The 27,889-nt window shown below is 40.6% G+C and overlaps 1 protein-coding gene across 1 annotated transcript in view; it reads left to right on the top strand.

Moving 5' to 3' along the window:
• The first annotated feature begins 2,294 nt into the window (after positions 1–2,294).
• WNK1 (WNK lysine deficient protein kinase 1) overlaps positions 2,295–27,889 on the top strand; it is a 206,208-nt gene continuing 180,613 nt past the window's right edge. The window contains 1 exon segment of the mRNA XM_007937044.2: positions 2,295–3,053. Within this exon segment, the coding sequence (XP_007935235.2) occupies positions 2,295–3,053 (759 nt within the window).

Raw genomic sequence — 27,889 nt, 5'->3', positions numbered from 1 at the left:
CGGCGTGTTGACGCTCTGATGCGGTTGCGTACGTTTAAGTGCTTCCCGCTCTTAACAGTTGGGCTAAGACTTTTAACTGCCATCTGACGCCCCAGGGTTGGTTTCTTATTCTGTCTGGTGCCCCCTGGTGCTTATCACTTGCACCCTCTTGAGTAGCTGCGAGGAGTAAAGGGGTCCAGGGAACATAAGGATGCTTTTAAGAAAAGCGTTCCATTTCTATTAACTGTACGGATCCATATTTCCACTGAATCTAGAGCCTTGGTATAAATTACGTGTACGCGTTCAGCCACCTCTAGAGAAAGGCAGGACGTTGTTTTACTAAAGCCACTTAGCAAAAGAAAGATGGAAAATAAGTTCCAACCAACGACGTAGGCAGAAGTCAACTAAGTTCTCTCAAGTTTGTGGTAAAAGAGGCAAAGATACGTAGACCGTATTTTTTCTTAGTCTCCCTCCCCACTTCGTTTTCCTCTGTCAAAGCAAAGAAAGATTTACCATGATTCTGGATTTCAGTAGGGCAGCCCATTTATGAGAGCCAGGATATCTGTGTGGGCATAATTGCTATGGAAGGGAGGATAAAAGATAAAAGATGATTCTCCCTGTCTCCTTCTCCAATCCATTTAATCAATATTAATGTTATGCGCATTCTTCAAAGTTCCTTTTACCCTATAGAAGGAGTCTTATTCTCCTCTGACTCCCTGAGCTCAGGCTCTGGTTATCCGGTTTTGCCCTTCCCCTCCACCCCCACATCCCCACAGTCACTCAACAAGACTGCGGCTCTCTCTCCATTAAAGAACAACAGATCATTTTTCATTGCAGGGTAACCCAAAGAGATCTCTCGCCTCAGCAGAGCATGATGGGAGTCACTTATCTCGTTCTCCCTCCCCCTTCTTTTTCTTCTTCTTCTTTTTTTTTTTTTCCTGTTCCTTCCCTTTTTCCACAATTAATCTCTAAATAATGATTTTCCTAGCTAGCGCCGACTTCAGGACGGGATTTAGCGACCCACGATGACGCTCCCATCAGCCTTCCAGAAGGGGCGATTTCCAAAGAGAACTACAACTCCCATGAGGCATCGGTCTAAAACAACCGCAGAGTATCACGGGAGTCGTAGGCGCTTTCTTCCTCAATTCCTTTAATTCTCCGATTTCATAAACTACAAATCCCAGGGAGCCTCAGTACTGGCAGGCTTGCGCGAGAGTCCAGAGAGTGAGGTGGGGGTGGGGCTGCCCCGGGCGGCGGGGGGCGGGGTCCGAGCGGGTTGTGTGGAGGCTTCAGACTCCCGGCGCCATTTAGCGCGGAGAGTTTCCCGGGCGGACGCGGCTCATCTCTTACGGCCTCTCCGCACCCCCATCTTCGGTGACAGAAGGTGCTTGGTGGGGGTGACTACTCTTCTCTCCCAATCCCCTTTTACCCAGTCCTCTCGGTCTCCTCTACTCTCGGCCCAGAGAAGCAGCGGAGCTCGGGCCCCGCGGTGAGCGGCCCTCCCCTCCCCACCGTTCCCTCCCTCCGTCAGCCCCCGGCACCGGCCCGGGAGGAGACGAGGGTTTGCCAGGCCCGGGGCGGGCGGGGAGGCCTTGGGGAAGGGGGGGCCGCTCCTCAGGCACCGAGGCTTCGAGGCTTTGGCCCTTCCCTTTTGAGCGATGGGCGCCCTGTGAGACCGGTCCCCCTCATCGGGGGTGGATGTAGGAGGCGACTGACTGACTCGGAGTCCTCAGACCCGGCCTTCCCCAAGTCTTCTTCAGCCCCTCCCACTCTCTTTTGCCCTGGAGCTGCCACCGCGGGGGAGTCTTTGCTCGTCCCTTTCTCGCTTTGCCGCCGCCCTCAGGGCCTAGCCGGCCCAGCTCGGAAGCGGCGGCGGCGGTGGGGGGCTGGAGCCGTCGCCGCATCTGCAGCATCCGCTTCGACTCGGTGCCGGCTCCTTGCCCTGCCCCTCATGACTGCAGCACCTCTGCTGCTACAATCTTCCTGGCTTCCCCTCGCCGCAGGATGGATGCGGACCGTAAGGCGCTAACCCTCGTGGCTTCACTTCTGAATTGCCCGCCGACGAGCCCGCCTCGTGAGCCACAGCAACCTCGGTGTCAGCAGCCGCCGCAACTGGGCCCAGAGTCCCGATTCTCCTCTCGGGCGGCTTGCCAGTGCTGAGTGTGAAGAGTCCTCCGGGTCGATCCGAACCCTCCGGGGAGGAGGAGTCGTAGTAGCGGGGCCCTACCGACCTTGCCCACTCCCCTGGGTCGGCCCTTCACTCTCTTTTTCATTCACAAATTCGAGCTCTTTCGCCTCACTCCCGCGGACCGACCATGTCTGGCGGCGCCGCAGAGAAGCAGAGCAGTACTCCCAGCTCCCTATTCCTCTCGCCGCCGGCGCCTTCCCCCAAGAATGGCTCCAGCTCTGATTCATCCGTGGGGGAGAAACTGGGGACTGCGGGCACCGATGCTGGCACTGGCAGGATTGAGGAGTACCGGCGTCGCCGCCACACTATGGACAAGGACAGCCGTGGGGCGGCGGCGACCACCACTACCACCGAGCACCGTTTCTTCCGCCGGAGCGTCATCTGCGACTCCAACACCACTGCGTTGGAACTGCCCGGACTCCCGCTTTCCCTTCCCCAGCCCAGCCTCCCCGCGGTTGTTCCGCAGAACGTTCCATCAGAGCCCCACCGGGAGGAGACATTGACCGCCGCGGTTGTTTCCCAGGTCGCCCAGCAGCCTCCAGCCGCGGCTGCCCCCGGGGAACCAGCGGTCGCGGGCCCCTCCGCCGCGATTGCCCCCAGCAGTACGAGCAAAGAGCGCCCAGCCTCCCGGCCCAGCCAGGGGGGAAGCAAAGAGGAGCTTCCATCAGGGAGAAGCGGCAGCGGCGGCGGCAGCGCCAGGGAGCCACCGGAGGAGCGGAGCCAACAACAGGATGATATCGAAGAGCTAGAGACCAAGGCGGTGGGAATGTCCAATGATGGCCGCTTTCTGAAGTTTGACATCGAAATCGGCAGAGGCTCCTTTAAGACTGTCTACAAAGGGCTGGACACTGAGACTACTGTGGAAGTCGCCTGGTGTGAGCTGCAGGTAAAGCCCCGCCTACTTCATATTAGGGTGGTTTGGATCCCAAATTTGGCTCGATTTAAGCTGGTTTATCGAGTTCACCCTTTACATGTCATTCTCTGTTGGCTCAGTGAGCGAGGAGCGAAGCCAACTTTTGAGAGGTTGAAATGAGAATGTGGAGCATGTAACTAGGTGTTTGAATAGGATAAGAGTGATTGGTACCCAGAGGGATTTGTTACTGGTAAGGGAGGGGGTGGCGAAAGTCATCTTAGTACGAAAGTGTTGTCTACTTGTAATTGTTTAGTGTATGACAGGAAACTTGGAGTTGGGGGGAAGTTTTTGACTTAGGAAAGTACAGAACCTTCTTGCACTATGCATTTCAAATTCTTCAGAGGCTCTGAGGTGATGCGCTGTTGGTGTGTTAGATACGTGTTCTATCTCTGAGAGTAGGTTATTATTTTTAAAATAAAAGATATACAACTTTGTGCATGACCTTCCTTTGGAGATACCTTGGTTGTTGTACAGATATTTAATATAAAAGAATTACATAAAAAAGACTTTCCTCTCTGTCCTTTTTGGATGCTTTGAGACAGTAAGGCACAATTAGTGTTATGTTCCACTTAATGATACTTAAGCCTTATGGTAGCTAGTAGTGATCTGACGTTGTTAATTCAAACTGGTAAGTCTTAAGCACATTCACTGTGCAGTGAACAGTAAAAATGCCCATGTAAAATTGTGCAAGTGCTTTGAGAGTTATGTCATCATCATTGTCTTAATCTTGTAAAATATTTTAAAGTTAGACTTTCCTAAGAGTATGCAAAGGAGTTACGGTGCTTCCTTTTTTAATGTCAGGGAGGTTTTCATGGTGTTAAATAATAATGTGTCATTTTAGGTTTAAACAGCTGAATTTGGGATTCTTCTTGTTTGACTAGTGCCTTGATTGAATTATCCTCATCAGGAAGTGAACATAGGTTATTGGGAGGAGAGTGGTATTGAATGAGATAGCCAGCTATCATTACATAAAAAATGCCATTGTTCTTGCCAAGAAAATGGACCACACTGAAAAAGGATGTGAAACTAGCTGAATAATCTGGGGGACTTATTTTATTCATGAGCTAGTATGTTAACACTTAACCCTTTGAATGTCAGCATTCAAATGACCAAGGGCATATTTAATGTAAAAGGAAATGAACATAGCTTGTGGAAGTCAGCTTAAAAACTGACAAGTTCTTTAGGAGCATAATAAATTCTTAAGTGTTAGTAATACAGAAACTTCCAAGACATTGTGAAATAAAAGCTACTCAATAATTTTATAGTGGTTTAGAATTGGAAAAGTGGCAGACCTTTTTTTGAAATAACATGTTTACTTATAACTTTATTCCTAATGGTCAGTCATACTCAAAGTGTAGGTCTGATTCCTTTTGGTTTATAGGCAAAAATTTAGATAAGAAAGTCTTGTTCTATTTCTTTTTTGTACCAAGGGTGCTTATTGCCGCAGATCCTGTAATTTTATTCTTCTGTTATAATTTCATATTTGAATAGATGCTTTTTAATAATTTTTTAAATTGGTTATCTTAGTTTCTTAAATAAGTCAATGTTGAGCATTTTATGGATTAATTTTGTTAATTTCAGTTGTTTTAAGATGTCTCAAAATGTGTATGTTTTCCTTTGTCATCTGGAAGCTTTTGATAGTTTATAATCTGGGAAGTAATGAGACAGTAGAAAAGACTCAATTTTATCTAATGTCACAGTAAAGTTTGACTAAGTTTCTCATTTTTTCTTAGGACTCATGACTTTTTGGGTTTTCAGTTATCTGTCTATGCATGGACAGGGTCAAACTAAGGAAATTCTGATCTCACATAATATTTTTTAAACAATGCAGGATTTGGCTGCAGCGCCAAGCGGGTCCTAGCTTACTGAGTGGTACTGAGGTTTAATGAAGAAATCCGCTCATGTCATTTGACCTTGCTTCAACAGTTTTTCATTTTGGCTTTTAAAATGTAATTATCCTAGACCAGGGATGCTTTGTAATGGTAGTTGGGGCAATATATAGAGAAACATGTTTTTTGCCCATCATGCCTATTAGTCTTTGAGCGTTTGTCTTTGAATCTGAATTAAGGACAAGGCAAGGGATTACTGAGGCAATGGGAAGAAAGGAAAGCCTTTTTTTCCTAAATGTATACTTTCAGTATATATGTTTTTCTGTAGTAAGACAGACAATATTGTGTTCAGTTGTTAATAATCTTAAAGTATTAAAGCTAGAAGTCATCCAGCTGCTTACTTGATAGATAAGGAACTTGAAACTCATAGAGCAGGTAAATAACTTGATTAGGTTTGTAAATAATTAAACTGGTTAAGATCTAATAGTTTGGGATGTTAAAGTATTGGAAGTCAAGTACATGGCTAATTAGTTTTTCTTAAATGAATCAATGCTATTTGGTATGGAAGTGAAGGTCAGTTTTCTGGAGAAGTCTGGTCCTGTAACAGTGACAAGTTTCAAGCTTAGGTTTTGGTAATTGATTTTATTACTCCAAGGGGAGAAGTAAATAGGCTTTTTGGCAGAGGAGTGGCTGAGTGGAGTATAAATCAAACTCATTTCTATCAAGTTTAATTTTAGACTCACAGTTTGCATAATCGTCTATTCAAATGAGCATCATATCTAGGTAATTCTTTGATACCACAAATCTTAAGTGGTAACTGAATTGTTTTAAGTAAGATGCAAATTTCTTTACCTGCTTTTTTAGGCAAATGGTGTAGCTTAATTTTAATCTTTCTTTGCCTTGGGCAGAAATCTTGCCTCTGTGCTTTCCTGAGTTTACATTGTTTGACTCCTAACTTGCTTGAAATAATCTTTTATTCCTTCTAAAAAGAAGAGCTGAATTAGAGACAGGATGACTTTAGTTAGGTGAGATTTGATTTTAAATACATGTAGATTTATTTCTGTAAGAAATAACAGGGAGCTCTGGTAGCATAGTGGCTAAGGCACTTGACTGCCAACCAGAAGGCTGGCGGTTCAAACCCACCAGCCACTCCTCAGAAGGAAGATGGGGCAATCTACTTCTGTAATGATACTGCCTCGGAAACCCAAGGAGGGGTCGCTATGAGCCAGGTCCGACTCGACGGCACATAACAACAACAACAACAAGAAATAACAGTTGTACAGGAATTGAGAATTATGTTTAGACTGTTTTTTAATCATATAGTTCCTACTTAGTCTTAGGGGTTTTAATAATATTTTCGTTTTCTCTGTTTACCACGATTTTACCTAGTGTAAGAATTTATAAATAGTGGTTGTTTTTGAGTAAGACAGATTGGGAATTTATTGTTGCCTTTTGACTGAGTTCATTTCTTGACATTCAGATTCCGGTGCAAGGTCCTGTTCATTTTATTTGATAGTCATCCTAGTTCATCTCCATGGAAACATTAAACTGAAAATAGGCTCTTACTTTCAGAGATCATCTTAAACCCATTATTTGGGTTTTCTGATAGCTTTTTAACTTTTCGAGAGAGATGTAAAAAGCTACAAGAGTGGTTATACTCAGTAGATAACTTCTGAAAATGTTAAGTTTAGTGTTTGAAAAAAAATTGTAATAGTTACAATTAATAGGTCTTTGCTGTGCCTGTCCTTTAATCAAACATATGACCATTGTGTTCTACAGGAACATGCAGTATAACAACGTAGTTAAGAACTAGAATATACTGGATTCAAATTCTGGCTTGGCTGCATGATTGTGCCATCTTGGGCACTTTCTGTGCTAGTTTCCAGTTGGTGAAATAGGTGTAATAAACTATGATACAGCATCTTTTTTAGGCATTCCTTTTAAGGGTATTTATGAAGATTTTGTTTGATTTTTGCATACATTTATTTTTGAAAAACCATGTAGGAAAACTCTTACTCTAGTTAACCATTCTCATAGGAGGAACATTGAACATAGTAATTTCAAATTCCTTAGCTTTAACTCCCTCTGCCTAACTTTTTAACTCCATGACTTGTCACTTTCCCAAATGCCAGCCTTTCTGAACTGTGTTTTATTTACAGAATTTGCTAAGATCTGTGCTTCCTTTGCATGTACCTGGGAAGTATGTTCCCTTTTGGTGGCTTCCATATGGTGTAGTGCCTAAGGCATTTGACTGCTAGCCAGAAGGCTGGCAGTTCAAATCCACCAGCCACTCCTCAGAAGGAAGATTGGGCAATCTACTTCTGTAGTGATACCCCCTGGGAAACCTAAGGAGGGGTCCCTGTGGGTTGGATCCAACTTGATAGCAGTGAGTTTGGTTTTCGGTTTTATATAAAGCTTTTAGGAGCTCTGGTAGCGTAGTGCCTAAGGCACTTGACTGCTAACTGGAAGGCTGGCGGTTCAAACCCACCAGCCACTCCTCGGAATGAAGGTTGGACAATCTACTTCCGTAGTGATACTGCCTCGGAAACCCAAAGAAGGGTCAGTGTGAGTCGGGTGCGACTCCACGGCACATAACAACAACATGTAACTTTTACAGTATTTATCACATTGCATTGAAATCATTTACGTATGTTGTGGACGTCTCTAGCTTTAAAGCCTTTGGAAGACATAAGTCAGTGGTCAGTATACTTTAATAAAGGGCAAAAAAAAAATTTCCTTTCATTGAATTAGAAATAGATACAGATCTTGGGACTGTTTCATGCATATTCCTTGCATTTCTTTAGTTCACAGCAGATTCTTTTATTTTGTACAGTATTTGTGGAGTTCACGTTTGGTATAATAGAACATTATAACAAAAGGTAAATCTTGAATACCATAAATTGTTGACTTGTACAAGTTGATTGAATATTTTTAACTTCTTATTGTTGGTTTTAGGAGCTTTGTGCTTCCACAGTTTAGGAATTATGTCAAATCTTAAAAAGATGGGCAACTTTTCAGACTGAAGATAAATTGTCAGAAGCTCTACTTAAGAGTATATCTATTTGAAAGACGATTATGCCTTTGAGACGTGGTAGGCTTAATTTTGTATTTGGTTTTAAAAATGATTGGTTATTTGTATCTTTCTCTGGAGGAAGTCTGGGGTTGTAGTACCTGAGGTGTGTGACTGCCAACCAGAAGGCTGGTGGTTCAAACCCACCCGCCACTCCTTGGAAGGCAGGTTGGGCAATCTACTTCCGTAGTGATACCGCCTGGGAAACCCAAGGAGGGGTCACTATGAGTTGGATCTGACTCAATGGTGGTGAGTTTGGTTTAGTTTTCTGGTGGCATAGTACCTAAGGCATTGGACTGCTAACCAGAAGGCTGGCGGTTCAAACCCACCAGCCACTCCTCAGAAGGAAGATGGGGCAATCTACTTCCATAGTGTTGTTGTTGTTGTTGTTATGTGCCGTCGAGTCGGCCCCGACTCATAGCGACCCCTCCTTGGGTTTCCGAGGCAGTATCACTACGGAAGTAGGATTGCCCAACCTTCCTTCCGAGGAGTGGCTGGTGGGTTTGAACCACCAGTCCATAGTGTTAGTGCCTCGGAAACCCAAGGAGGGGTCACTATGAGTCGAATCCGACTTGATGGCAGTGAGTTTGGTTTTGGTTTTCTTGACGTGAGAAGAAAAGCGTCAGTAATTCTGGTTTTGTGGTTGACTTTCATTTAATTAATCATATAATATTTCCACCTTAATTTATATTAACTTAGATTTACAGATGAGGTTACATAAAATGCTTACTTTCAGTATTGTAACTTGAGGCTTTATTTTACAAAATTGCCATATTATTAAATTACTATGGTAAATGAATGTGTCCAAAAGAACCTTAAGCTTTTAGTCATCACAGGCAAATACAATTTTCCCCAGGAATTTAAGAGTAGTTAGAGTTTTGACATCTGCACAGTATAATCAACATATTGAGGTTAGTTAAGAAAAACTGCACTATTATTTCTGTGGATGCCTTTTGTGCAGCATAGATTTAGCTCACACTTTTTTTTTGGGGGGGGGTCAGTTTATACCTGTGTGTTGATCAACTGTGGACTAATGTATAAACCAAACAGTAGAAGATAAAACTGATCATAATTATTGATAGCCATATTCTATTGGTAGATAGAGGTAAACAGATTGCTTGGTATAATAATAAAAGGAGATCATCTTTTTGGTTAGTGGTTTTAGTTAAATAATCTGACATATCCATCTCTGTGTGGATATATTTTTACTCAGGTTGGTAAGTCTTTGCAGATTAAAGTAAATTTGGGAAACGCAACAGACCTTAACCATTTACAAATACTCTTTAAACTCTCCACCTCACTCCCCCCCCCCCAAGTGTGTGCACGCACACGAGCATGCACACACACTCTCAAATTTTAGGCAGTAGAGATTAATTGCAGAGATTTAGGCAGGGAAGTTAATTGGTTGTATTTGTGTAGTAGTAATTGTGGTGGCTTGCAAGTTGCTATGATGTTGGAAGCTATGCCACTCACTGGTGTTTCAAATACCAGTAGGGTCACCTGTGGTGGACAGGTTCAGTGGAGCTTCCAGACTGAAATAGAGTAGGAAGAAAGGCCTGGGGATCTGCTTTCAAAAACTGGTCAATGGAAACCTCAACAGAATATTGTTGTAAGATGAGCCTTCTGGGTTGGAAGGCACTCAAAATACATTGTGGCCACAGCAGTGCACTCAAGCATAAAAATTATGGCGGAAGTTGTACAGGACGAGGCAACATTTATTTATTTATTTTTTCCTGTTGCACGTGAGTCGGAATCCAGTGGAAGTCAGTTAACAACAGAAGAACTGTAGGGATTAGTTTGGTTGTTGAAATTGTATGAGTAAGAGATTTTTAGGTCATGGCCTAGGGTGGTAATGATGGAGATGGAATCTTAAACTAAGTTAGGAGATAAATATGCAGAGTTTAGTGATTTATTGGTATTAGTAGAAAAAATGAAATATTGATAAGAAGATGGGGATAGGTGGTGGTGGTGGGAGGGAAATAAAAGAAAGAGTTGGTCTACCCCCTCCCCCCTGGGAGCTGGGGATATAGAGAAGTATTCAATTTGGCATGTTGCAGTTGAGGTACAGGATTTGTGAAATCTCCAGGAAAAAGTTGAATAGATAGCTGGATATATTACTGAAGCTCAAAGAATAGGTCTGAAGTGGGGATAAAAGCTGATCCTCAAATACCTATATTGTGGTTGAAATAATTGAAGTAGATGAGATCATCCAGAGAGAGGTGGATGAGAGAGAGAGAGAGAGAATATAATGATCCGACGCGATGGCAAACAACAACAACAACAACAACAAGGGCAAAAATAGTATTTTGCAGCAGTAAATTGACAGGGAACTGCCAGAAATTCAAATTGGATTCAGAACATGTTGTAGAATGAGGGATATTATTGCTGATGTCATACGGATCTTGGCTAAAAGCAAAGAATACTAGAAAGATGAAGCATTCGACTATGTGGATTATAACAAATTATGGACAACATTGAGAAGAATGGGAATTCCAGAACACTTAATTGTGCTTGTGAGGAACGTGTACATAGACTAGGAAGCTATCGTTCAAATAGAACAAGGGGATACTGTGTGGTTTTAAAATCAGGAAGGATGCGCATCAGGTTGTGTCCTTTCACCATACTTATTCAAGCTGTATGCTGAGCAGATGATATGGGAAGCTGGACTATATGAAGAACGTAGCATCAGGATTGGAGGAAGACTCATTAGCAACTTCTGATATGCAGAAGATGCAACCTTGCTTGCTGAAAGTGAACATGACTTGAAGCACTGATGAAGTTCAAAGACAACAGTTTTCAGTATGGATTATACCTCAACATAAAGAAAATGAAAATCCTCACAACTTAGACCTCTAAGCAGCATCATGATAAACTGAGAAAAGATTGAAGTAAGGGATTCATTTTTACTTGGATCCACAATCAACACCCATGGAAGCAGCAGTTAAGAAATCAAATACCGTTTTTTGCACTGAGCAGATCTGCAGCAAAAGACCTCTTTTAAAGTGTTAAAAAACAAAGGTGTCACTTGAAGACTAAGGTATACCTAACCCAAACTATGGTGTTTTCAGCTGCCTTATATGCATGTGAAAGCGGAACAGTGAATCAGGGAGACCAAAGAAGAGTTGATACCTTTGAATTGTGGTGTTGGCAAAGAATACTGACATCACCGCAGACTGCTGGAAGAACGAACAATCTGTCCTGGAAGAAGTGTAGTCAGCATGTTCCTTAGAAGCGAGAATGGCCAGATTTGTCTCACCTACTTTGGTCATGTCAGAAGGGACTATTCCCTGGAGAAGGATATCATGCTTGGTAAAGCAGAGGGTCAGTGAAAAAAGGGGAAGACTCTTAATGAGATGGATTGACATAGTGGGTGCAACGATGGGCCCAAACATGGCAAGGATTGTGAGGATGATGCAGGATTGGGCAGAGTTTCATTCTGTTGTACATGGGGTCATTATGAGTCAGAGCTTCAGTGGCACCTAACAACAACAGGGCAAAACAGGAATAATTAATAGGTAGGCAAGGAAAAAGAGTCCAGGGGTTAAACTAAATAGAAAGCTAGGAGAGTAGTGGTATTGCTTGCTTACCAAGGGAATAACGTTTCAAGAAAGGAATATAGCAGATAAATCCAATTTGCAGAGTAGTAATTGTGAAGAGGGGAGCTCTGGTAGCATAGTGCCTAAGGCACTTGACTGCTAACCAGAAGGCTAGTGGTTCAAACCCACCAGCCACTCCTCCGAAGGAAGGTTGGGCAGTTTACTTCCATAGTGATACTGCCTTGGAAACCCATTTGACGGCACATAACAACAACACAATTGTGGAGAGTGGATTTAAGGAGTAAAAGGGAAGTGGAGGAATTAGTAAGGCTGTTGAAATTTAGCAGTTGATGTCTATCAAAATTCCATCTGATAGAGACAAACTGAATAACTATAGTTTTAACAAGAATTTTGTCAGTGGTCTCTAGATGAGTTCTGTTTATAAAGATAGCTCATTTTCAAGGTTTTAGCAGTGACAGAATAAAGTAGACTTCCAAATTCCTAAAACTATTAGCTACCAATGCTGTTCCTTACTTAAGGAAGGCAGAATTAAGGGTCTTGGAGTACTATGAATAGATTAACATGTTAATTATTGTATAATTTCTGTAAGACTTAGTTTTAGCTACTTCGGAGATTGAACTGTGGTTTGTTAGATTAGTTCTTGATACTTAGTATGAATTGACTTTTTCATGATTAAACTAAATCTTGTTACCTCTTTTTTCTTCACTATTTACCTTGATAATAGTATATATACTATAGGGAAGAATTTGGCTTTTTTTTTTGTATGAGCTCCAAATAGAAATCTCATTAATGTTACATAATTACATTTAGGAATCCTCTGGGAATGTTTAATTTATCCAGCATTTTTATGGGAATAAGGTGTTCACTCACCTCCAGTAAGATTTCCAGATAACTTCTTAAAGTAGTAAGAGGAATAGGTATGGATAAAATTCACTAGCTTTAGCATATTGTATTTGTTGCTCAGGCCTTTCTTGCTTTCTGGTTTTTGGTTGTATTTCTACTAAATGATGTTTGCGTTGTTGTTGTTGTTGTGTGCCATCAAGTCAGACCCGACTCATAACGACCCCTTCTTGGGTTTCCGAGACAGTATCACTATGGAAGTAGATTGCCCAACCTTTCTTCTGAGGAGTGGCTGGTGGGTTTGAACCGCCAGCCTTCTGGTTAGCAGTTAAGTGCCTTAGCCACTATGCTACCAGAGCTCCCAGATGTTTGCATTAGTAAGGTGTTAATGTGATACTCTGAGATCATGGAGACTACTTTGTTGCTGCTGTTATATTTTGCTTACGGCATTTGATTTTAATGAAATTTTCTTAATTTCGTTGGTAAGCAAGCAATACCACTACTCTCCTAGCTTTCTATTTAGTTTAACCCCTGGACTCTTTTTCCTTGGGGTCTGACTCGATGGCACATAACAACAACAACAACCCATTAATTATTCCTCTTTTTCCCTGTTGTTGTTAGGTGCCATTGAATCGGCTCTGACTCATAGTGACCCCATGTACAACAGAATGAAACACTGCCCAATCCTGCGCCATCCTCACAATCCTTGCCATGCTTGGGCCCATCGTCGCAGCCACTGTGTCAATCAATCTTATTAAGGGTCTTCCCCTTTTTTCACTGACCCTTTGCTTTACCAAAGCATGATATCCTTTTCCAGGGAATAGTCCCTGCTGACAACATGACCAAAGTAGGTAAGACGAAGTCTGGCCATTCTCGCTTCTGAGGAGTATGCCTACTGCACTTCTTCCAGGAAAGATTTGTTCTGTTTAAAAAGTACCAAGCTTAAGAAAATTTCTTCAAATTAAATGACTTAAGCAAAATAAAACAGCAGCACCAGCTCTGGTGGCATAGTGCCTAAGGCATTTTGACTGCTAACCAGAGGCTGGTGATTCAAACCCACCAGCTACTCCTCAGGAGGAAGATTGGGCAATCTACTTCCATAGATATACCATCTCAGAAACCCAAGGAGGGGTCCCTATGAGTCAAATCGTCTTGACGGCAGTAGTTTTTTTTTTTTTAATATCAGGATACAATAGATTGTAGACTGGGGGAAGATTTTCTTTTTTCCTGAGGTGATATTCTAAAGGTAAGCCATGATATGTCACTAATTTTTTTTAAATGCATTTTATTGAAATATAATTTATGTACAGTGAAATACACAAAACTAAAGTGCATTTTTTTTTTGCAGTGTTCCCTTCTCTCCCCTCCCCTCCCACTCCTGGCAACCAACAAAGAAAAAGAAAGTTTCCCTCCATATATAAACCTTTCCTTGACCCTCCACAACAATGAACTAATACTGTATTTGTCCTTCTATGATTGACTTTTTTCACTCAGCATAATGTCCTCCAAGTTCATCCATATTGTGCAGTGTTTTACAGACTCTATATTATTCTTTAGTGCTGCATAGCATTCCATTATGTGTGTGTACCATAGTTTGGTCATCCACTCTTCCACTGATGGGCACATAGGTTGTTTCCATCTTTTTGCTATTGTAAATAGTGCTGCAGTGAACATGAGTGTGCATATATCTGTTCCTGACTCTCACCTCTCTAGGATGTGTACCTAGGGATTGCTGGGCCAAGTGGTATCTCCAATTCCAGCTTTCTAAGGAATTACCATATTGCTTTCCACAGTGGTTGTATCACTTCACAGTCCCACCAGCAGTGGATGAGAGTCCTAATCTCTCCACATCCCCACCAACATTTGTTATTTTCTCTCTTGTTAAACCTTGCCATGAGTGCTGGGGTGAGATGGTATCTCATTGTTGTTTTGATTTGCATCTTTCTGATGGCCAATGACTGTGAGCATCTCTTCTTGTATTAGCCGGCCACCTGAATACCCTCCTTGGTGAAGTGTCTATTCATGTCTTCTCCCCATTTTTGAATTGGATTGTTAATTACTTTGGTGTTGAGGCATTGGAGTTTTCTATAAATCTTAGAGATAAGTCCCTTGCCAGATATGTAATTATCAGCATATATGAATTTGTTGCTGTCATTTTTGTTATGTGCTTTGTCGTGGTGTTGACTTGTTTGTTCCATATAATTTTCTATGCTGAGCTTGTTTTGTTTATGAATCGTGTTATCACTTCCTTCATTGCTATTGTTTTAGTATTTGCTGAATATTTTTGCTGGTCCTCTTTTTTGATGTGAAGGGTCATTTTTCTTTGAGGTTACCCTGTGATTTATAGTTTTCTTTCCAAGTTCAGAACAGTCTGTTCTATCTTGTAGTTGTCTTTACATCCCTACCATCTAAAAGTTCTGTAACAACACAGTTTTTCCCTCTTTTGGGTTTGTAGTTGTCCTCATTTGTCAATTGCTGTCTCTGGTTCCCTATTTACGATTCTGTAGGCTTATTTACTTTGGATACTTCATAGCTAGGTTGGTTTCTGGGTTATATCATCATATGTGTTGATGGTCAGTTGTTGTTGGCTGTTGTTGCTTCTCTGTCCAAAGGATTCCCTTTAGCATCTTTCGTAAGGTTGGTCTGGTTTTAACAAATTCCCTTAATTTCTACTTATCTGGAAATGTCGCAAGATTCACCATCATATTTGAGGGACAGTTTTCCTGGGTACATCATTTTTGGTTGGAAATTTTTCTCATTCAGGGTTTTATATATACCATCCCATTGTCTTCTCACCTGCATAGTTTCTGCTGAGAAATCCAAGGTTAGTCTTATTGGTTGCCCTTTATAGGTAACTTTTCATTTTTCCCATGCTGCTCTCATGATTCTTTCATTGTCTTTGGTTTTGGTGAGCTTGATGATGATAGGTCTTGGTGATTTTCTTTTGGGGTCTACCCTTTTGGGGTTCATTGGACTTCCTGAATAGATATATTCTCACCTTTCATCATACCAGGAAAATTCTCTTCCAACAAATTTTGGACAGTTTTCTCTGTGGTTTTATTTGTCTCTTCATGTTCTGGAATTCCGATTACACGTAGTTTATTCCTTTTGATGGTATCCCACGTGAACCTTAGGCTTTCTTCATTTTGTTTTGATCTTTTTTCTGGTTGATCCCTTTCCAAACAAGTGTTCAGGTATTAGCTTTCAATCTCACTAATTCTGTCTTCCATAGATTCAGTTCTGCTCCTTTGCCCATTCAATGTCTTATCTATTTCTGAAATTTTAGTATTAATCTTCTGGATTTCTATGTGTAGATTTAGAATCATTTCTAATTTTTCATTTATTTTGTCATTTTCTTGTATTGCCTTTCAAAATTGTTGTAGGGTTTTCTCTGCGTTTTCCTTGATTGGTCTCTCAGTCCTTTGAAGATACCTAAATATAATTCTTTTGAGTTCCTTATCAGGGAGTTCCAATGCTGCCTCTTCCTCAGGGATGTGTTTTGGGTCTGTATCCTGGTCCTTTGCTTCTCCTGCTTTATCTTGCTTCTTTGTGTGGACTGTGATGTTCTGTTGTCTCCGAGGCATTATGATGTTTTTGTGTTTATATTTTGGAGTAACCTGCCCACAATTTTTGTTTTCTTTGTATGTTATTCACGCAAGTAGGGTACTGTGCTGTGCTCCTCAATGCACTAGTTGACAGCACTTACACACATACCAGTTGTCTCCTTTCCTGTTTTCAGCCTCTTTTATGTCCCTGCCAACCTTGGCAAACAAAGCCTATTCTTAGGTCCCTGGAATCCGAATGAGAATGCTATCACTTTAAAATCCAAAATAGTTGTCACTTGTAAAGATTCAAAATGGCTTTGCTCTTGGTCACTTTAAATATCCAAAATGTCTGCTCCATATAAACAGTCAAAATGGCTGCGCCCTCCAGAAAGTCAACAGCTCAGATTGTCTCCCTCCTTGCTGTTTCCCTTCCTAGTCATAGACCACCAGTGCAGTTGTCCCTGCAGCCCTTGGTGACCAGGACTGATTTTTAGGTCAATTCTCAGGTCCCAGTACCACTTGTAAATATTTAGGCTGTTGATCCCGTCAGAGTAGCTGACAGTCTGCAGCTCTGACCATCTCTGTACTCACTGTTTTCATTCAGGTTTTTCCACTAGTTGGTGCCTAATCCACTTCTGTATAGTTCTTTTCAAAACTCAGGGTTCCAGGATTATCTTCGGTATCTCTGTCAATTGGTTTTTCTTTTCTTTGTTGAAGAGGGTCTGTGTCGCTTGTCTGCCTATTCCTCCATCTTACTGGAAGTCTCTGATTTGTCACTAATTTTATATGCATTAAGGGGATTTGTGGTAATTTCAATTTTAGAAATGATGTAAGTATGATCCTATTTGCTAGTTTCTCTGTTATTGGTTTAAGTCTCTGTCAGCACAAACTAATAAGCATATCATCCCAGAGACCTGGACTCTAGTTGTTCTTTAGACTAAAGTGGTTCTTTCAGGTCAGTCCTATCCTCTTTTACATCAGGGTAAATTTATGCTTGGTACACAAGATGTCACCTGAAAACATGCTGCAAAATATGGCATATTTCTTAAAACATGCCTGTTAGGGTAAGAGTAGCTGGGTCAGTAGCGGCTTCAGCTACCACCCTCTATCTTTCATCCCCAAGTCTAGTTTTAGGCTCTTATCTTTCCCCTTATTTGGTGTGTTCAGAGTAGAAGACTACTTCCTGTCAGTGAATATCATTTATAGCCTTTTAATGTCTATCAGGTAGCATAGTGCCTAAGGCACTTGACTGCTAACCAGAAGGCTGGCGGTTCAATCCCATCAACCACTCCTTGGAAGGAAGGTTGGGCAATCTATTTCTGTAGTGATACTGCCTCGGAAACCCAAGGGAGGGGTCACGTGAGTTGGTCTGACTTGACGGCAAACAGCAACAATGTCTATCGGAGAACTTCTAATAGTATGAAACTTTAAAATAAAGGCCTTAGAGCCTCAGTTACTTACCAGAAGACTTTTTGATCTTTTGTTGTATACTCCTACACTTCCTCTCTTAGCTCATTAGTATTTAATACTATTGATCAAACCAAATGCACTGCCACTGAGTTGGATCCCACTCATAGCAACCTCTCCTAGGGTTTCCAAGGTGGTATCACTATGGAAGTAGATTGCCCAACCTTCCTTCCAAGGTGTGGCTGGTGGAATTGAACCACTAGCCTTCTGGTTAGTAGTCAAATGCCTTAGGCAATATGCCAGATAGGGACAACTTTTATTAAGTGAAAAAATAAAGCCTTCTACACCCATTTGCTGTGTTATTCATAGAGTCAGTATGAGTTGTGGACATCTAACACCAAGTCTTTCTCCTGGGCAAGCAATGTCTATTTGCTTCCTTTACATAACAGAAGGGCCACTCAAGTGGTTCTTTGCAGAAGAAAGAAGATGGGTTCTAGGTGCATTGTTCTTTTCAACTCAGACAAAAGGCACCACCAGATTTTAAATGTTATCTCTGAACAAAAGGAGCTGGTGGTAGAGTGGTTAAGTACTTAACTGAAAGGTTGGTAGTTCCAACCCACCAGTGGCTCCATGGGTACAGATAAAAGACCTGGCGATCTGTTCTCATATAGGTTGCAGTGTAGGAAACCCTATGGGATAATTCCATACTGTCCCTTAGGGTTGCTGTGAGTCAATATTGCCTTGATGGCACACAATAGCAACAATCACTCAACATTAATATTTGCTCTGGCTAACCAAGCACCCTGTTACTAGTCACTAGTCTAGATTATACTTTCGGTGGACAAATTGTTTATGTTTCATGGTACCAAATTCTTTATATTTTCCACAGATTTTTTCTTTTGGACATTAGTAGACGGCTGTAGTGATTTTGCTGGTAAGCATCCTATGGCTAAAGCATAGCTTGATTTCTGTTATGAAAATTTTGACTGTATTTTATCCTTCTTATAAGAACAGAGAACTCTGGTGGTGTAGTGGTTAAGGTAGTTTGACTTTTAACCAGAAGGTCGATGGTTCAAACCCACTAAGTGCCCCGAGGAAGAAAAATGAGTCAGTCTGCTTCCATAAAGACTTATTAGAAACCCAATGGGGATCACTGTGAATTGGAATTGACTTGATGGCAGTGAGGGTTTTTTTCTTTTTAAAAGAACAGAAGTGAAACTACCACGCTACCCATAAATATCAGTATTAAAGGTTTTCACAAGTCTTTCCTGAGTATGTACTAGGTATGAAAAACATTTTAGTATAATGTTTTAAACATGTCTTCATATCAGCTTATGACTGAAGATGATTTCCTCAACAATCGGTACTTAGCAAAATGTTGCATAATGTAATTTTCATGTGGTAGATGCTGTTTAAAACTGTTGTGAAGTAATTTGAGACATAACAGTTGTCCCAGATTTGGCCAGTGGGAGGCCCTTCAAACTTCATCATAGTGTCCTTGTTATTAACATGCCCCTTTCATTCTTGGTTGCGTAGTGCCTAAGGCATTTGACTGCTAGCCAGAAAGCTGGCAGTTCAAACCCACCAGCCACTCCTCAGAATGAAGTTGGGCAATGTACTTCCTTAATGACAGCTGCTTCAGAAACCCAAGGGGGGGTCGTTATGAGTCAGATCCAACTCGAAGGCAGTGAGTTTGGTTGGGTTTTTTTTTGTTTTGTTTTTTTGTTTTATTCTTTGAAAGGAGCTCTGGTAGCACAGTGGTTAAGGCATTCAGCTGGTAACTAGAAGGTTGGCAGTTTGAACCCATCAGCCACTCCATGGCAGAAAGATGAGGCAGTCTGCTTCTGTAAAGATTTACAGCCTTGGAAGCCCTATGGGGCAGTACTCTGCCCTATAGGGTTTCTGTGAGTCAGAATCAACCGTACAGCAACAGATTCTTTAAGACTGAGAAACCCTATCATCCTGAATGTATGTACACATTTGCACAGTCTCTGTTTGTACCAATTTTCTTAACTTCTCCAGGTCTCTTGTTTCTTCTTTCATCCTTCTCGTGCAGGTCCCCAACATTTTCCTTTCCAGCAGCAGTATTGTTAAGTGCCATTGAGTTGGTTTTGACTGATAGCAACCCATTGTACAATAGAACTAAACACTGCCCTGTCTTGCACCATCCTTGCAGTCATTGCCATGTGTGAGCCCACTGTCTTGTCTTTTTACATAGTTTCTGCTGCTACCTTTGGGGTATGATGTAGCCTTTTAACAGGTAATAGTAACTGCTCTGAATTTTGTTACTTTGTAGTTAAAGGAGAAGATTGCAATAAAGGAGGAGGGTTCTTTTCCCAACATGGACATTCACAATCATTCCTTTTTAATACAGATAACTGTTATGATTCTGACATTTAGTATTAAATTCCATTTTCTAAGTTAAAAAAAAACACCTGTTTTACATTGTATGTGTCATACCATGTTTACATTGTGTGAGTGCAACTTTAGAAGAAACTTCCATTCAGTTTGAACACCAAACTGTTGTAGGAGTTGTGTTTGGTGTGTAAGAGTATGGTAGCCACTGTATGGAAACCTGTGCTATTCAATATGGTAGCCACTAGCCACATATGACTATTGAACACTTGAAATGTGACTAGAGTGACTCAGGATCAGAATGTTAAATTTTATTTAAATTAAAAAATTAAAGGCAACACCTGACTTAATTGGAACTTTTTTCGGTATAATCAGAACAACTTGGCTATGTAAGTCTATTTTTTTCAACTGTAAATTTCATGAAATATAAAATATTTCTAATGAAAATTTAACATTCAAATTGCTATGTGCTATGTGTAAAATACACACGTAGTGCAAAAAAATAAAATATTTTAATTTTTAAAAATGCTGATTCCATGTTGAAATGATAACTTTTATATATACAGGGTAAATAAATCCATTACTAATATCAATTTCTCCTGTTTCTTTTTACTTTTTAAAATGTGGCTTCTAGAAAATTTAAAATTAGACATCTCACTGTATTTCAGTTGGCCCTGCTGACTTAGATTATTCTGTTAAAATAAAATGCTGTAAAAGAGCTGATGCTGCAGTAAGTTAAGTTTACTACTTCCTTTTTTAAAGTATCTTTAGCACCTTCCTTTTTGTGGTTTCTTCATTTCTTTACCCTTTGTGTAAGCCATTACTCTCTTGCTGTTGCTGAGCACTTAAGTTTGGGCTTTTTAAGTCTTCTCTTTTTGGTTTGTATAGCCTTCAATACCTGATTTTTGTGAAAATTAGTATCCATACCTTTTTGTTGTTAATTATTTTTTATTGTAGTAAATATATAGGTAAGAGAGCATTGGTTTTATCGCTATTCACATGTACAGTTCATAATTTAACATTAAATTATGTTAATCCTGTTAAATATTAACCTTCATCAGTTTCCAGAATTTTCCATCACCTTTAATAGAAATTCAATGCTCCCTATATACTGAGGCCTTTTATTCCCCCTCAAGTATCCATATCTTTAAAATTTTATCTTGTCATTTGTTACTTACCAGCCTATCTAGATCAGAAATGATAATTCATATGGTTTCGTTCTTTGAATACGTTATGGCCAAGAGTATATTTCAAAACCAAACTCACTGCCATCGAGTCAGTTCCAACTGATAGTGATCCCCCTTGAGTTTCCAAGGTTGTAAATCTCTGTGGAAGCAGACTGCCTCATCTTTCTTCTGCAGAGCACCTGGTGGGTTCCAGCTGCTGACCTTTTGATTAGCAGCCAGATGCCTTAACCACTACATCATGAGCGCTCCTTAAGAGCATATTAGAAGTTAGTTTTTACTGCAAAAATATAGAATATTTGGTAAATGCTTTTGTTTATTTCTGATAAACTGCTCATGCACTATTAGATATAATTGAATGTGTAAACCTGCTGCTTTATATTATTTAATAATTTCTGGCCATTGTGGCTCCTTAAATGTGTTAATTTAGTGTCCATATTTGTATATTGATATTGAGAAATCAGTTAAATTGGATTTTTGATATCTTTTGCATATATAAGAAATACTATTTGTAGTTTAATTACTTAATTATTTTAAATTCTTTTAAATAGTTAAATTATTTGATTAGTTGTACCTGTACAGTGGTTGCTGTGGGTAGCACAAATAGTTAAGCGCTCAGCTACTAACTGGGAGGTTTGAATCCACCCAGAGGTGCTGTGGAAGAAAAGTGTGGCAATCACTTCTGAAAGATCACAGTCATTGAAACCCTGTGAGTGCACTTCTATTCTGACACACGAGTTGGAGATGACTCAGTGGCAATTATTTCTTTCTTTCTTAAAGACAAAACAAAACCCATACAATAAATAAAGGTGCTCTGGGGGTGTAGTACATAAAGCATTTGACTGCTAACCAGAAGACTAGTGGTTCAAACCCACCAGGCACTCTGCTGAAGGAAGACTGGACAACCTACTTCTGTAAAGATTTACTGCCTTGGAAACCCACAGGGGGTCATTATGAGTTGGAAGCGACTTGGCGGCAGTGAGTTTGGGTATTTTTGGTTTGGTACAATAAATAAGGGTGAAAAGATGTTAGGGAGAATATAGCTGCTTCATTTTAGTAAAGTTGTACTATATTTGAGATATGAAAACAATACTTTTTAAACTCTAATGGTAATTTAATGACAAGTCATTGTTTACAGCTGTGGCTAATTTGATTTTGACTAAATTTTCTTAGTTATAAATTTTACTTCTATGTTTGTGGAAAAAAGTTTTTTTGATTTGTAGATATAATATATTCCCATTATAAAAATTTAGAAATTAGAGGAAAAAAATTTTTTTAATGAGCAAAGAACCAATATCTTCATTTGGAGATAAGCATTGTTACCATTTGTAACACTGGGCAATCTACTTCCACAGAGATACTGCCTTGGAAACCCAAGGAGGGTTTGCTATGAGTCGGATTGAGTTTCATTTTTTGTTTTAGTTTCTGTATGTGTGATTTTTTTAAATAGTTGTGATCATACTGTATGGTGGTATCATCTGCCTGTTTTATCACACAGCAAAAATCTTTTCCCGTTTAAAAATCTGAGGTTTTTAGACAAAAACTTACAAGATGATATTTGTGCAGTGTGAATCATAGTTTTTTGTGTGTTCATACATAGTTGTAACATACTGTATGGTGATAAAATTTGCCTGCTGTACTTTATAGCAAAAATATTTTCCCATGTTAAAAATTTGAAATTTTAGATAAAAAGTGACTGAGTTGTTTTTAGACCACTATCATAATGGTTTTTGGTAGTTTGTAATACAGCATGCACAGTTGTGACATGATGTTTTACCAATTTATGTTTTTTAATCTTAAGGTTATACTGTATGGCAAAACTTGAATTCCTCCTTGAGTATGTATTATTTTCTTTATTCTCAGTAAAAGAAAATTAGGATCCTTGGTTCACAAATGCAGATACATAGTTAGAACTAAATTTAGGAATTGATCACTGATACATTTGATTATTCTGAACAGAAATTTAAAAGTTGTGGTTGATAATATTGCTATTAAAGAAAAAAAAAAGGAGCTCTGGTGGTATAGTGCCTAAGACATTTGGCTGCTAATCAGAAGGCTGGTGGTTCAAACCCACCAGCCACTCCTCTGAAGGAAGATTGGGCAGTCTATTTCTGTAGTGATACCACCTCAGAAACCCGAGGAGGATTGGTATGGCCCTTCTGCCCATGATCTTTGTGACTCCCACCAGATGAGTGGGTGGAACTGTGAAAATGTGACCCACCAAAGGGATTAGGTAGCTTGTCAATAATGTAAATAAGGTACATGGCATCCTTGTGGAGGTGGGACCATGCCAATAAGGTATATGGAACTCTAAGGTGGGGACTGGTCAGGTTTGCCATCTCGCTAGACTTAAAGCAAGCCATCCTAAAGGCACAAAGTGGGGAATCTCACTACCATCAAGAAATAAGAGCCCAGAATGGAGTGTGTCCTTGGACCCAAGATCCCTGTGCTAAACCTCCTTGACTCAGGAAGACAGAGAGCTGTAACACTTTGCTGAGAGGGCAAGAAGCAGCAGCAGAGAAACTGTGACAACTGACCCGGCAGGAGACAGCCTAGTAGGCTTTTGGACACATGGAGCAAAAGGCTGAGCACTTGCAGGCTGAAGCTTACTGGTGATATGAGGATATTTCTAGGTACTTACCAGTAGAGCTAAAAGAGCTTTGTAACACTTGGCCCAAGGGCAGAGGCCAGGGGGCCATTGGGCTGGGAGGCTTAGGGCTACAGAGGCTTGCCTGTGGCACGGCTGAGAAGAGGCTGCCCTGATGGAAGAAAAGAGGCTGTACTATGAGTTGTTCCTAATCCTGAATTGTAACCTATTTCTTCCCTAATAAACCCCATAATTGTCAGTATTGTCTGTGACTTCTCTGTGGCCATTAGAACAAATTACTGAACCCAGCAGAGAAGTAGAGAGTGCTGTCAGAGGGACACCTGGTGTCAGAATTGGTAAAATGTTTGGAGAATGGCAGCTTGTCTGACCTTCACCTCATAGGAATCAGCCTTTCGCTGTTGATGTTGATTCTCCTCCCCACTTGTGAAGTTAAAAGGAGGTCAGATGCTTCCATTGCCATGCCCTTTTTATAGTTGCAAAACAAATTACTTATTCCATTTTAGCCCTTTGTTCAGAGATTTTCAAGAAAGTTCTTTTATTGACTCTCAAAACTGATTCTGGGCACTGTCAAAATACTTTAAAGTGATTTATTTTAGAGCAGTGTTGCTGTGGTTGAGAGGTTTGTAAAAAACCAAGTGTTAGGTGATTTAATAAGTACTTTGAAAATTCTTTGAGGAAATTTAGTTTTGTGTATTGAATACAAGGAGAAAAAGCCTTAGTGTTTTTTCCACTTCTATTCCACTCAAGAATAGGGAGCCCTGGTGGTGCAGTGGTTAAATCACTCAGCTGTGATCTGAAAGTTCCATAGATTCAAATCCACCATCTGCTTCATGGAAGAAAGTTGTGATAGTTCAGCTTCTGTAAAGATCACAACCTTCGAAAACCTATGGGTTAGTTCTGCTCTGTCCTATAGGGTTTCTGAATTGTATTCGACTTGTTGGTAGTGAGATTTGGAGGAAGCAGGCAGCGGCAGTGCCCTGCTCAAAGATGGCTGCTGACCTCTCTGCTTTGAATCTGTTGCTGCATGGTGAGCTGCTGTCTTTGAGTGGGGCATTGCTGCCTGTTTCCTACTTGGGTCAAAATCCAACTCAAAAGAGGTTTGGTTGCTTTACAATGCATACACTGCCCTTATTTCCATTGGCCATGACTGAACCAGTTCAAGCCCTGTTTGAAAGGAAATAATGAAAACAAAGCTTATTGCTATACAAATGGTATTTTTCTTCAAATGACAAATGGTAAAATATTTAGCATCTGTAGTTGTTCCATGAAACCAATACTAATGTTAACATGGTGGTTGTTAGGTGCTGTTGAGTTGATTTTGACTCATAGTGAGCCTGTATACAACAGAACGAAACACTGTCCAGCCCTGCTTCGTGGTAGCTATTTTAAAAACAATTTGCTACATGATCAGAAAATTTTAAAATGTTTAGCTTCTAACAACTTACAGTATTTGTTATCTGCTTTTATATTCTGTTAAGATGTCAAATTTATGCTATTACATGTGTCAGGTGACATATAAGTTTGAGTTGCAGCCATAGGTAAATAATGACTTCAACCATAATTAAAATCTATTTCTTGACAGCTGTTTTCATGAACTTTGATTGTGGATCCAAGTCAAATGAAATCCTTGACAGCTTCCATCTTCTCCATTTATCGTGATTGCTCAAATAATTTCTTTTAGGAGGATCAGCACAAGGACGGGCCCTGTGAGGCAGAGGTTAAAGATGTCCCAGATGTTCAGCTTTTCCAAACTACTGTACCACTCCATCATCTCTGACATCAACATCTCCTCCCCTTAGTATTTTTCTTCCCATCTTAGAGTTCCGTATTTCACTGTAATGTCTCACAGAACTCACGAGCTGCCAAGGAAATAACTCACGTGGTATTGGTGGCTGGCAAAACCCAGATCCGTGTGTCAGGTGTTAGTCTGAAGGATTCTCCTCACTCACATGGTTGCAGGGGGCAATGAACCTAAATCCATAGGTCAGATGACTGGTTACTGTCTCAGGCCCCAAGAACTGGGGATGAGATGATGCAGGATCCAGAGCAGAGTGGTCTAGAGCAAGAGACTCAACTTTGCCAGTGCATTCATATACATACCCTCATGGAAACCCTCTAGTGAGGCAAGCCTCAAGATGCATCCCACTCTGATCCAACCTTATTAGCATAAAACACACCTTATTGCAAAATGGAACCATAACCATAGGCATAGAGGCTATGGTTTGTAATACATCAGAAAATGGAGGATTATGGCTAGAAGGTCATATTAAGTAATTAACTGCACTGCAGTGATGTTGCTTATTGGTCTACTTGTGAGGATTTTTGTTTCCTTTATGTTGATTTGTAATACGTACTGAAGGCTATATAGTCTTTGGCCTTTGTCAGTAGGTGCTTCAAGTCCTCTTCCCTTTGAAAGCAAGCAGAGTTGTGTCATCTGCATATTGCAGGCTCTTAATGAGTCTTGCTCCAGTTCTGATGCCATCTATGTTCTTTGTATAGTACAGCTTCTCAGAGTATTTGCTCAGCATATGTATTGAGTAAGTATGGTGAACGGATACAACCCTGACACACACTTTTCCTGATTTTAAACCATGCAATATCCTCTTGTTCTGTTCGAATGGCTGCCATTTGGAGGTTCTTCATGAGTGCAATTAAGTGTTCTGGAATTCCCATTCTTCGCAGTATTATCCATAATCTGTCTGTTCCACATAGTGAAATGCCTTGGCAAAGTCAATAAAACACAGGTAAGCATTTTTCCACTGTTTGCTACTGTTCTGGTTACCTAGTGCCTCTCTGACAAGAAAAATAACCACAAATGGGATGGCCTTAACAAACAGGAGTTTATTCTCTTACAGTTCAGGAGGCTAGAAGTCCATATTCAAAGTGCCAGGCTTTAGGGGCTGGGTGAAAGCCTCTCAACCTTAGGGTCCGGCTTTGCCTCCTGCTCCTGGCCCACTGGAGCTAGAGGCGTTGCTTTACTCAAGACAGCTGCTGGCTGCTGAGGCTGAGAAGCCTAAGGTTGACAAGTAAAAAGGCACAGTCCCGATGTCACCAAACCACACAGCAGGCCATTAATTTAAGTCCATTGTAAGTCCCAAGGTCTGCAGAGCATGACAGGGTGCTGAACACTGACATGGCTACATGCAGGGTCCAAGCATGCCATAAACTAGAGACTATCCCCAAGACTTCTCCTTATATACAGGAAGCAGGCCACATCCCAAAGGCAGCTACTCAGCTGCTTGTGGTAGATTCCGCCATGGAATTGATTACCAGTCTCATCATGGGGGAATAGCTTCCACCAGCTGCCTAGCCACTGAACCAGGCCCAGCCAAATTGACACACAAACTGAGCTATCACGGGTACTTTCAGCCAAGATCCATCTTACATTAGCAATGATAACTCTCATTCCACGGCCTCTTCTAAATCTAGTTTCAGTTTATGGCAATTCTCTGCCAATGAAGTACTGCAAATGTTTTGAATTACCTTTAGCAAACTTTTACTTATGTGTGACACTAATTTTATTTTTTGATCATTTGCTCATTCTGTTGGACCTCTCTTTGGAATGAGCATAAATATGGATCTCTTCCAGCCAGTTAACCAGGTAACTATCTTCCAAATTTCTTAGCATAGATGAGTAAGTGCTTCCAGCATTACATCCATTTGTTGAAACATTTTGGTTGGTATTCCATCAATTCTTAGAGCCTTGTTTTTGGTAGGGAGCTCTGGTGGGCGTAGTGCCTAAGGCATTTGACTGCTAACCAGAAGGCTGGCGGTTCAGACCCACCAGCCATTTCTTGGAAGGAAGGTTGGGTAATCTACTTCCATAGTGATACCACCTTGGAAACCCCAGGATGGGTTGCTTTAAGTTGGATCTGACTCAATGGCAGTGAGTTTGGTATTTTGTTTTGTTTTGTTTTCAGTAATTCTTTCATTGCAATTTTGACTTCTTCCTTCAGTACCATCAATTCTTAATCATATGCTGCCTCTTGAAATGGTTGATCATTTACTAATTCTTTTTGCAATCTTTGCTTATGTTTAGGATTAAATTTTATTTAAATTGTTTGCTTGAACTCTGGGAATCCAGAAGAGGGCTACTGTCTTACGATACCTAAAATTTGGATTTTTCATGCTTAAGATTATGATTTCATTTTTGAGTTTTGGAAAAAATCATTTGAAAACATTGAAATTTGTATAGATATGTCAACGGTAAGATATTTTAGTACAAAATTAAATACAACAGGAGGCGGGGCAAGATGGCGGACTAAGCAGAAGGATTGCACAGACCCTCTTCAACAAAGAAAAGGGAAACCAATTAATACAGACACAGAAGATAATCTTGGACCCCTGAGCCTTGAAGGAAAGGATGCAGATTTGGACTAAACCCCAACTAGCAGAAGAATTTGTGTGAAAATAC

Source organism: Orycteropus afer, unplaced genomic scaffold, assembly GCF_000298275.1.
Source record: "Orycteropus afer afer isolate SDZICR_OR568_19922 unplaced genomic scaffold, OryAfe1.0 scaffold00040, whole genome shotgun sequence".
In the NCBI taxonomy this organism is placed as follows: domain Eukaryota; kingdom Metazoa; phylum Chordata; class Mammalia; order Tubulidentata; family Orycteropodidae; genus Orycteropus; species Orycteropus afer.
This window is presented reverse-complemented; position numbering and strand designations above follow the sequence as displayed.